Consider the following 12,351-nt stretch of genomic DNA (forward strand, 5'->3'; position numbering starts at 1 on the left):
CAATTCACAGATGAAAAGGGGTAGCCAACCTCGAAAGCCCCTAGAGAACAGTGTACGGAGGATGCCTGTCCTGTAACAGGTATCGTATGCCCTCTACAGATCAAAAATATACCTAGCATTTGGCATTTCCTGAGAAAATTGTTCATGATATAAGGGGAGAGAGCAACAAGATGGTCAACTGTGGAACGATTCTTTCGGAAACTGCATTGGGCACGTGTTAAAAAGGTTTTGGGACTCTAGCCACGATCATAAACCCGCAATTTACCATATGCTCCAAAACTTTACACACACTACTCTTGAGAGAGATTGGGCAATAGCTAGAGGGGAGATGTTTGTCCTTTCCAGGTTTCTGAACAGGAATGCAAATAGCTTCCCACCATCTTCTGGGAAAGGTACTGTCAGGTCAAATTCGATTATAAAGGCGAAGGAGGTAACGCAGACTACAGTATGATAAATGCAGCATCATTTGGATGAGGATGCCAACCGGTCCTGGTGCGGAAGAGCAAGAGGAAGAGAGTGCGTGTTGGAGTTTCCACATAGAGAAAGAAATATTATAGCTTTCACTATTTTGAAAGGAGAAAGAAAGAGGTCGAATTCCGCTACTCACTTCAGGAGAAAGGCCAGTGGGTAATTTGGAGAGCTCGAATCTCAGCAGTGTATTAAAGCATTGAGTTATAAATTGCGACTTGGTCCACTAAGGTATCCTGTGCGACAGTTAACCCAGAGATTGGGTAGAAACTAGACATGCCAAATATCCATCGAATTCGACTCCAAACTACAGATGAGGGAGTTAAGGTGGTAAAGGAGCTGGGAAAAAAGTGCCAGCTTGCCCACTTGCTACCGCATATAATGCAACAGTATCACACATGTTGCTGCTTGTAGCGGATACAGTCGGCCAACGTAGGTTGACTGTGGAAAATGTGAAGAGCACGTCTCAGCTCGCGTATGCTTCACAGCACGTGTTGTTCCACCAAGGAACTGGAGTGCGCCGGGGCAAAGGAGAGGTGCGAGGTTTGACCATTCTACAGCTGTAGAATAACCTCTGTAGCATGAGTGACCTGATCATCGATGCTAGGAAATTGATGGTCATTGAATTTTGTTAAAGAGGAGAAAAGTGTTCAATTGGCTTAGGACAACTGCCAGCATCTTGGGTGCCTGATGGCAGTTGTGGCTGTAATCTAAGGACACATGGAAAACAGTCACTTGAGTGTGTATCAGTAAGAACAAACCATTCAAAGTGCCTAGCAAGCTGAACAGTCCCCGACCAAAAGGTCCAAATGAGAATAGGTTGCCTTGGAGGCAGACAAAAATGTAGGTTCCCCAGTGTTGAGGCAAACAAGATTCACTTTGTGGAAGATGTCAATCAGTAGGGAGCCTCTCTGACAAGGACACGGAAACCCCCAAAGTGGGTGGTGGGCGTTGAAGTCTCCAATCAGCAAATTTGGGGGGGGGGGGGGGGGGGGGAGTTGACCAAGGAGATGAACAAGATCAGCTCTTGCCAGTGGTGTGGGTGATGGAACGTACATGGTACAAAGAGAGAAAGATGTATTCAGAAAAGGAAAAACGTACAGCAACAGCTTGGAAGGAACTGTGTAAGGGGATTGGGTGATAATGGATAGTACAATGGAGAAGAATCTCAAGTCCATGTGCCGGAGTGCCATCAACAGAGGGGAAATCAAACTGGGCTGACTGGAAATGAGGGAAGATAAAGCAATCATGGGGGCGTAGCTTTGTTGCCCGAAGACAGAAGATGATTGGGGTGTAGGATAAGAGGAGCGACAATTCATCCCGATTGTGGAGCCAGTCCCGCATATATTCCCATATTGACATAGGGTGGACGGAAAAGGGAAATCTCGTCCTGGTTGCCATTAACTCAGTGACCGCTGAGAGCCAATGGCAGACAGCGTGGAACGGCATTCAGCCAGAGGTAGAAGATCCTTACCCATACACTATTCGTTGCCAGTTATCAGGTGGTTGATTGGCTGCCAGCTGTGCATCTCAGTGACAGGGAAGATGGCGAAGGGCAGCTACAGTGCCTGTGGAAGAGAGATGCCGTGGCGGAGGAGAGGAACTCATGAGCCTTCTTTGAAGCAGGGCATTGAGATTAGGGAGTAGTCAATGATTGTGAGGTCTGGGTATGTAAAAAAATCTTCACGAGCAGGCTCTTTCTTTGGAGTCTGTCCAATTTTGGTGACTGATTTAGCAGGATCCAACGAAGGTTGAGCTTTTGAATGAGCTGGTGATGGTGCGGAGGCTAAAGGGGTGGTCTTTGGGCTGGCCTATCTGGCAACTGTGGCACTAAAGGTGAGATTGCAAGTCTGCATGGCTACCTCCTAGTAACTAAGAGCAGTGAGGACAGTGCTACATTTATGCACTGGGAGCACAATAGCACACAGGCAAATAACAAGCTGCGAAAAATCACACCCTTTTACTTCACTCCAATTTCCTCATAATTCGTCCCGGTTTAAAAATAGGACAGACTCTAAAGGCTGTATTAGAACACTACTGGCTGGTATGATTAAAACTGCTGACACTGATAGCAACGCGTAGGGTTGGGAATACAAGGGTGAACAGAAATTCTCATATTCCACTTCAATGTTCGATGGAAGTTGAACTCTGTCAAATGTCAAGAAGAGAGTACGGGTTGGTACAGATCCTTTTCAACCCTATTAATGACTATGTATGGCCGTAACGCCGTGATTTTAAATGTCCTCATTGGATAATCCATCAGTGATCTTGTATAAACCACTGCGTGATGAGTTTGAAGTATGGTGCACTTTCACCCAGACAGGGAATGTGTGTAGCAGTGTAGTTTAAAGCAATTTATGTGATTGGAAGGCACTGTGTTTTTAACAACAGGGTGTCATTTCATAACAGTGAACAAGGCTCTACAAGACCTGCAATTGCGTTAACACCTTTATGAATAACGAAAGGGTTGACTGTGGACAAGTCTTGACCTTCGTCAGACTGAGAAACAACTAGGAACTTTGGCACTGACTGAAGAATTGTCCATGGCCGAAACTCTTGTGGGAAGTAGTAGAAGAAATCATAGTGAAAGTATCCCATGATTACCAGCACTTCCGATGGCATTCTCTTCCTAGTGGGGGGCCCTACGAGGCCACTCCTGCCTTAGGTGATTGTCCCCACCTCAGGTCACCCCTCCCGAGAAAGGGATAGAGGGAACAATCGGCATGTTCGCAAGGTAATCACCCCTCCCTGAGTGTGGGCTATACCTGGGGATATGCAAGTGTTCTACTTGTCTACACTGGGTGGGGATTTACACATTATCCCATCACCAGCTATGTGTGGTAACATGTGTGTTGGCTTCCAGACATGCACAGGAAAGAGAGAGAAATGGAGGAACAAATAAAAGGAAAGAAGAGAAGAATTCTCAATCACCGCAGCAGGGAAGAAGGTAAAGAGAAGAATCAAGGAAAAGATAACAAAAGAAGGACAGAGACATTCCATTACAGAGATAAAAGCAAAGAAACCGGATCATACATTCACAAGCGTCCATCTCCGGACCTAAGAGCAAAACATACTGCCAAAGTGAGGGAGAAGGGGAAGGGGAAAGTGAGGGGCAGAGGGTGGGGGGAAGCACTGGGGACAGGGATGGATGTGGAAAGGGAAGGTACACAGCCTGGAAAGGAAAGACCTGCACTAACTCGGGGCCCCGTGCTCCACACACACACACACACACACACACACACACACACACACACACACACACACACACACACACATATCCGCAAAAGAGTTGTGGACTCCCCAGGAAGGCACAGTGGAGAGTTAATACCCAACAGTAAGGTGTCCTTCCCAAACAGCCCACACTTTCATAAAATTTGGAAACTGGAGGTCAAAACCAAAGTGGAAACCTCAATTTAAAAAGCCAAGAAAGGTATGAGAGAAAGTGTTAAAAAAGCAAACAGCGAAAATCTTCGAATACAATCTGTTTCCAGGTGTGGCTTTTGAATGACAAAACTAAATCAAATGAAAAAACACAACCTCTAATAGCCCCATGAAAGTATTTTTCATTCTATTATAGTGCATTTGCACATGTGGAATAATCATAAATACAGGAGTACACAAGTAAGGTATGGAAATAATGTTATCTACCACTAAATATTACAGAACATTGAACAAAACATTATTATATTACTCCACTTACCTCTCCAACCATCATCCATGCCTCTGCCACCATCAAATCCTCCTCCAAAACCTGGGCCATTGCCCCAGTCACCTCTGCCACCACGGGCACCCCAACTACTTCCACCACCCATGCCACCTCCTCCTCGGGGTCCGTCCATTCCACGGCCCCCAGGTCCTCCACGGCTCAATCCTACATCGCCCTTTGGCAATGCTTTTTTCACATCTATGTGTTTTCCATTAATCTGGTGATTTCTTGAAACTGAAAAGCAATAAGTTTGACATTTAGAGTGACTATATTGTGTAAAATGTGCAGCGTGTTATTTAATGGCAAATGGTCTGTTCCAAGAGGCAACATTTGGAGGAGAGAAGAGGGAGGGGAGGAGGGGGAGGGAGAGAGGGAGGAGGGAAAGAGGAGGGGGGAGGGAGAGAGGGAGGGGGAGAGAGAGAGAGAGAGAGAGAGAGAGAGAGAGAGAGAGAGAGAGAGAGAGAGAGAGAGACGAGGGGGGGGGGGGGGTGAGGCACTGGCTGTGAGTACACGTACACAGATACTTTCCGAACATTGATGAGCCACTTTCTTCAAGCTTAATGGAATTTGTAATCTAAGTTTATTTATATTTGTTCATTGACTTCACATATGGTCAGAACTTCCTAGTATTTTCTTATAGATCTTTACCCAAGGAACCAATTGGAAATTATTGCCCTTTTTGAAGACACACAAATTTTTTCTCATTATTAGTTTTCTTGTACTCTTCATCATGAGTATAGCAACCCCAGTTTCCACAATATTCTGATAGTGCCCTGAAGTCTTTTTGACAGTATATGTCTACACTCATTTATGGCGTAACTAATGAAATATGCTGCAAGTCATTAGAGTTTCCTTTATGGCAGATTGTTTCTACTTTACGGAGTATTTTTAATGGTATAATGCAATCTTTTTGTAAAGTCTCACACAGACAAAAAGTAAAAAAACAGTATTTTCAAAATGGAAGTATGTAGTGCCTCAAGAATTTCAGTGTAAATTCTAGAGACACTCAGCTTTCCACCATCTCTGACACCCAATATTTTAAGTACAAGGGTGAGAGAGTGGGGATGGGTCTCCTTACCTCACTACCACCAGTCTCTCTCTCTCTCTCTCTCTCTCTCTCTCTCTCTCTCTCTCTCTCTCTCTCTCTGTGTGTGTGTGTGTGTGTGTGTGTGTGTGTGTGTGTGTGTGTGTGTGTGTGTGTGTGTGTTTTTGTTGGAAGGGGGGGGGGGGGGGAAGGTGGTGGTGGTAATAATGAAGACTACCTTGGGAAACACTTCTTTTGTATGAATAATCTGGCAGGACAGTAATGACTCAGTTTACTTAGTTGTCCTGATGACCCATAGATCATTGAGTAGCTTTGTGGATGACATTCAGAATCTAATTGACCAATCCCTGAATACTACATTCAAATACACCCAGTTAACTGAACATACAGTTCATTTGGCAGATTTCTTACGGGCACTGCTTAAGTCTTCAGGTGTAGACAGATTCAGATTGTGTAACATGTTTCACTGTAAGTTTGTTTGAGTGTACAAGACTTCGTTAACATGCAGCAGTAATAGGTACCTTGCCCGCCAGTTTTCATATTGTGTAAAGTGTGAACAAGTTATTTGATGGCAAATTGTCTGCTTCAAGAGAGAATATTTGGAGGAAATTGGTGCCTTTACCAATTTTGATGCCAAGCAATGCAGACACACATGCTAATGAGCAAAGGAAAAGGATGAAATTGTAGTCAATAACTTGGGTGTGAAGTGGAGACCTGCAAGGAAGAGTATGCTGTACACACTTAATTGAGAGTTAATATAAGCATTTAATTGAAACATTTCTCGAATTCAAACTATCATGTTAACAGGAACCATGCTCTATTATTTAACTTTCGTAATTATCTTAGTAGCCTAGCCACCTGCATGTGAGCTGACAGAACCCACACCCCATGGAGCAGAGTTTAAACCTCCTGCAATAGACAATTTTCCAGTGTAAGTAAGAACTGTGGCCATGACCTATCAGTTATTAACTGGGGCTCTGATCTGGTTTGGAAGGTTTAAAATGACAACGAGATTTGCAACAGCTTAAGCAAAGGAACAGGAGCTAGTAGACTGCATAGTGTATCATGCACTGCAGATTCTAGAGCCCATCTAAAATAATCATTAGAAAGCTACATCATGTCAGTTCTTGACCGGTATTGCCACTACCTTTAGTTCTCTCAGCCAAGTAACATAGCGAAATAAATTTTTAAAGCTTGGTTTATATAGGCACAATTATTGTCCCCGTTTTAGATATTCTATATCGATTTCAGTACTTGGCCTATTTGTTTTGCAATACTATGAGAGCCACTTTAAAAATTTTATGTTTCTACTGCAAGCACACTTTTCCAGGTCATTACAATACTGAGTTCCTTTAATAGGTTTTAAATCTGAGTAAAATTAATTTCAAACACACAATTTTGGCTGCTCATCAGATGATGCATTACGTGATTATCTACAATTCACAAGTCAGATTCAAATATCTCTAACAATATTAGAGAAGAAGTTGCTACTTACCATATAGCAGAGATGCTAAGCCTATCGGCACAACAAAGATCCTGATAATGTGTGGTTTCAGTTGCCAGAGACTGCAGTCGTGTGTGAAAATTGCTTGCGTGTGCATGTGTTGTTGACAAAGACCTTAATGGCTGAAAGCTATAATTGCAAGGATCTTTTTGTTGTGCCTATCTGCGACTCAGCATCTCCGATATGTAGGGAGTAACAACTTTCCTTCCCTAATATAGTTACATTCCATCCTGGATTTTTCATTGTTTGATTCCAAGATATCTAGAGCATTTAATGCCTTCATCAGTTAATTTGCATTCTTTTCAGATAGTTGCCCCAACAGCAGCATTTTCCAATGAAAAACTGGAAACCATCTCATATGCAAAAAAGGCTAATGAATCAGGCTGAGCTAGCATAATATAAATGAGTTGCAGCAGGTGTCCATAAGGTTGTCCACTACCTAGTCATTCACTTTAATTTTAGGTTTTCCATTATCATTTTTAAGGTGTGCACTATTTAAGTGAACCAGATTGTTTTAAAGGTTTGCACTGTCCACTTGAGCCAGCTAACTAAACGAAGATCCATTTCCATGTGAAAATTTTCTATCAACCAGGCCTCTGCAAAGAGGAATTTCAACAAAAGCAGTCCAGGCAGACATAACAATAATTATACAGATACCTTTCACAGAAAATTGTATACTCCAAGAACCATTTCAAAAAGTTAGCTGCTGATACCTACAAATTCAATTCTTAGTTTTCAGCACAGTTTACCACAAACTGCATGAGTAATAAAAATCTGGTTGCTCAACTATTCTAATTACAATCCAAAATGAATAAAAAAGTACTTACGACATATTTTGTCAACTGGATCATAATCATCAAACTCTACAAAACCGAAGCCCCTCTTTTTCCTTGTTTCTTTATCGAGAACAATTGCACATGACACAATAGTGCCAAACTGTTGGAAATATTCACGAAGGTCATCTTCTTCCACCTCTTCTTTGAGGCCGCCAACAAATAACTTTTTCACTGTGGCACCAGCTTCTGGCCTGCCAATTTCTGTGCGAGGAACTGCACGTTTTGGTTCCACCACACGCCCGTCCACTTTATGAGGCCGTGCAGCTTGTGCATCATCCACCATGTGTGCCCTTGAATATGTGATGAAACCAAAGCCACGGGACCTACAGGCAACAATATAAATATTGCATCTCCCAAATTCAAAGTAAAAAATTGAAAATGATAATCGAGCCTACAGGAATAAACTGCAGGTGTAAGCTAAATAGGTTCGCTACTATAAGACCAATATGTTTGAAGAACAAATCAATAAATGAAACTAACGTTTATATCTTTACCTCATCTTCCGAATTTTCAAAACACACACACACACACACACACACACACACACACACACACACACACACACAGACAGAGAGAGAGAGAGAGAGAGAGAGAGAGAGAGAGAGAGAGAGAGAGAGAGAGACTGTAATCTGTGCCTTGACAACAAAATTAAAAAGTTGACAATAATTACATATTATACATATCAAAGAGTGAACCTCCCACAAGCAGTTCAATAGTTTTGGGAAAACAAGGAGGTAATAATCTGAGGAGATAATGAAAGAATATAAAAATAAAGGTATAGATGACAACCTCTGCCTCATTTTGGACCAGTTGTACATAAGGTAAAACTGATGTACACAAACCAAGTTTGGCATGCTATATATTCTGGACAGACAATACTGTTACCCAGCCTAATTGCTCACTTTCTCTAGTAGTCCCAATTTACATTGGGAATCATTTCTGCTACTACTAAAACATGTACACAATGAACACTATTTTGCTCATTTGTTTATGTAAAAGCTCTTCCCTTCCTCTGTTACCAATCCCAAACAGAGTAACAGTCTTATAGCAGAGTGGAGTTCAGCAGCAGCTTATCGTCTGTACAAAGGTTGAAAGGTTGTATACATTGTTAGTTTAGTGGTGTTCTTACAGGCTGAGCAGAAGTGAAGAGTGATTGTTTACCTGTTTTTAGCAGTGCTATTTATTTTATTGTAAGAGTTTGCATATTTGTTAACTGACTGAGTTATGTAATTATGTAGTGTAATTTTCAGCTGCATTACTTTATATCAGCAGGCAGTGAACTACTGTCAGCGACAATGAGTTCCTAGTAGCTTGGGTTCACATTTTTTTTGTTTTTGTTTTTCCAAACAAGTCTGGTAGTGTAAATCCATTTCTAAAAGACAACAGGGTTCATTATCTAATTGTTAACTATTTTTTCATTCGAATTTTTGTAGTAGATTGAATAGGAAGTGTGTGTGCTGTGTGCCAACTCAGCAGTAGCTGGCTGCAGTTCACAATCCAATGAAAATAATTTCAGCCGTGGTCAGCCCGCAGAAAAGCTGACATGGCACATCTCAAGTATCAATTGTTTCACCCACAGTCTCCGTTGCAAAGACACCTAATAGCAAACCCAATTTTGGTGTGTGGGGTGGGGGGGTGGGGGGGGGGGGGGAGTATTTGGGGACCAGCTGCCTGGCCTTGCCAGTTCACTGTTAGTGGGCCAAGTGGCCACTACCCCAACAGGGTCGAAGCAGCCGCATGGGAACAGGGTTTGCTAGTTACAGAAATAGCATCCAGGGCTGGAAAGAACTCTTAGACTGGGTGGAGGCCACATCAGAGATATGGAGAAACCCATACTTGCAACTATCCAGGGTGCAGGCCACAGTCGTCTGCAGGTCATGGCTAATCTTGGCACCAATGACATGTTGGATTCTGAGCCTACCTGCAGTTCTTCAAGAGTGATGGCGGAAGTGAAAGCTGGTGGCCTCACTCACTTGGTGAAGGATTATAGTTTGCAGTATGGTGTACAGAACTGATCAGGATTTGGTTTGAAGCCTACTGGAGGGTCCAACTAGAAGCTCCGCAGATTCTATGACCTCCAAGGTTGCAGATCTCAGGCCCTGCATTATGGTGTGGAGAATTTTAGGATTGTCAATAGGTCTGGGGTGCTGCACACAAAAGAAGTTACCTGGTAGCAGAGTACTTGTGAAGTGCACATTTTTTAGCATAGGTGGTAGTTTGATGTCTTCCGATGAACACTCTCCAGTCGATATGCAGAGCAAAATCTGACTGCACACAAAGTGAAAGAATTTCAAACATCAAAATTTTAACAGTAAATTGCTGAAGCTTTTTTTTAACAACATCCATAAATTTACTGCCCTCCAGGAAAGCTGTCACTCAAACTGTACTCTGAAGAGAGAGCTGGATGAAACCCAAGTAGAAAGCTTCAAAGTAATGAGGCATGGCATTTATACCAAGAAGGCAGTTTATATACCGTGGAAGTAGTGGTAGTGGTAGTAGTATCCACTGCACTTTATGAAAATATTTGTCTGTCGACATGACATTACGCGTGACCACAAATTTAGCTGGATGTGAGGTGAACTCAATTACTGAATGTTTTTATCAGCCACTATTTCACTTTACCAGTAGTAGAATCAAAGTCTATACTCAATAGCACAGCAGTACTCCAATCATGCAATATTAGTTGGAAGCAAACATACCAAGTACAGACTTTAGACAACTGTGTATTCATTGCAGGTGGTATGTGCACAGTCTTCTAAAGAAGTTCTGAACACATTTTACAAGAACTCTTGAGCAACAGGTTTGACAACCCATATGCAATGCACATATTTTAGACGTTGTAGCTGCAGACTTTACCTTTTCAATGTTGTAGGAATATATAGGGGGATTAGTGATCATGATATTGTTGCATTCTCAGTCCAAAAAGAATGTGGTAAAGTCAACAGGCAAGTTTTCAGAAACTTGTGCACCTACAGGAAGATTGATGCATGGAACACAGCAACAACTTTCACTACAATACCTCAGTGAGAGGCTGACGCGCACACGCACACCATAACAATAGGCATCCCCAGCATAGAGAAGCAACTAAAAGACTTGAAGAAAGGAAGTCGCTACGTCCAGATCGAATCCCAATTTGGTTTTACAGATAGAACTCTTCAGCACTGGCACCTTGCTTAACAGGCATTTATCATGAATCTATCTCACCTAGCACAAAGAGTCAACTGACGGAGGCAGAGGGGGGTGGGGGGGCGCGACAAAACAAGTGCAGGCCATTCCCTGTGTAAGAATGGTAAAAGAACAGCCTTAACAGAATTACAGGTTAATGTCTTCAACGTCAGGTTCGTCTTGATCATATGTTAAGTCTGAACATAAGAAGTCCCCCTTGAGACAGAAAAACTTCTCTCGGCAAATAGGCAAAAACTTAGAAAGTATCAGTCATGCAACTCCGATTACCTTTTTCTCACTCAATACCTTGTAATCCATGGATGAAAGGCAGGCAAATTTTGTATTTCTAGATTTACAGAAACCACAAGCCCCACTGCATACTTAAACATTTGAGAGTATGACATAGGTTCTCAGCTACACAAGTGGCTCAAAGACTAACAAGGGAAGGCCCAAAGTTGGGATCAGAAATTTAATTCCCATTTTGTACACCTTTAGTAGGCCATTAGAAACAACGTGCAAGTAGTAAGGTGCACTACTCTGTTGATTCTGAGAAAATCTAAAGAGAAGTTTTATGCATCTATTGAGTCACTTTTGAACCTGTGTGTAGGTGCTGGTCATAAAGAGTTCATGGTGGTCAAGTGTAGAGCATTTGAGCTTCGTAAGGTGAAGATGTTCAGATGGCTCTGAGCACTGTGGGACTCAACATCTGTGGTCATCAGTCCCCTAGAACTCAGAACTACTTAAACCTAACTAACCTAAGGACATCACACACATCCATGCCAGAGGCAGGATTCGAACCTGCGACCGTAGCGGTCCGGTTCCAGACTGACGGGCCTAGAACCGCACGGCCACATCGGGTGAAGATGTATGTGGCGACAGTTCGACTCTCTCTGAAACTTAATTATTAATCTACTATTTTCATCACTGGTCATATTTAATTTATATGACATTTGAGAGGTAATATTTGAAAAACCACATATTAGCATGAAGTGTTAGTGAATTTCATGTTATTTGACTACTTACTATTTTTTATTAAACTTAACAATTAGCACATATTTAAAACTATTGACAGTAAACAAAGAACTCAGTTTTCCTGAAAATTTGTATCTATCGGGATTAGCAAAATCCCTTATAAATACTATCAGGTAAGGTACCCGGAACTATTTGCACCTCGATGCTTTGAGATCCAGACATAGTGGCATGCCCTATTTGGCTATTAACCTGCATAGTGATGAGACATTGCTAATGTAGCAAGAACGAATAGTGTAGCTGAAAATTTTTTTGAGTATCAGAATTTACACTTGCATTACAAAAATTAAGACATCTCTGTTCTTTGACTAGCACAGAAAATGAATGTCATGAGGATTCAATGCTTAATGCAATTATGAAACATTTGTTAAAAGATGCATTCTTTTACTGCAAATGTCTTCAAGAAGTGGACCTTATTGAAAAAGAGCAATCACCAATGATTTCTACAAATGCAATGGCGATTGGTGAGTGCTTTAATATCGTATTGTCAAAACTTTAAGAGAAGGGAGACTTATTACTGACGAAGAGCTCATTCATTCTGACAAAGTAGATGAATGAGGTCTATTTCGTGAAGTTTAAGATTTTTCTGACAGTAAGG

The 12,351-nt window shown here is 41.9% G+C and overlaps 1 protein-coding gene across 2 annotated transcripts in view; it reads right to left on the bottom strand.

Moving 5' to 3' along the window:
* Positions 1-12,351, bottom strand: part of LOC126278327 (heterogeneous nuclear ribonucleoprotein A1, A2/B1 homolog) — a 40,784-nt gene that overhangs the window by 11,766 nt on the left and 16,667 nt on the right. For both annotated transcript variants that reach the window (XM_049978347.1, XM_049978348.1), the window contains exons 3-4: positions 7,551-7,882; positions 4,169-4,408 (exon numbers count right to left, since the gene is read on the bottom strand). In XM_049978347.1, the coding sequence (XP_049834304.1) occupies positions 4,169-4,408; positions 7,551-7,882 (572 nt within the window). The remainder of the gene's footprint in view (positions 1-4,168; positions 4,409-7,550; positions 7,883-12,351) is intronic.

Source organism: Schistocerca gregaria, chromosome 6 (assembly GCF_023897955.1).
Source record: "Schistocerca gregaria isolate iqSchGreg1 chromosome 6, iqSchGreg1.2, whole genome shotgun sequence".
NCBI classification, from domain to species: Eukaryota; Metazoa; Arthropoda; class Insecta; order Orthoptera; family Acrididae; genus Schistocerca; species Schistocerca gregaria.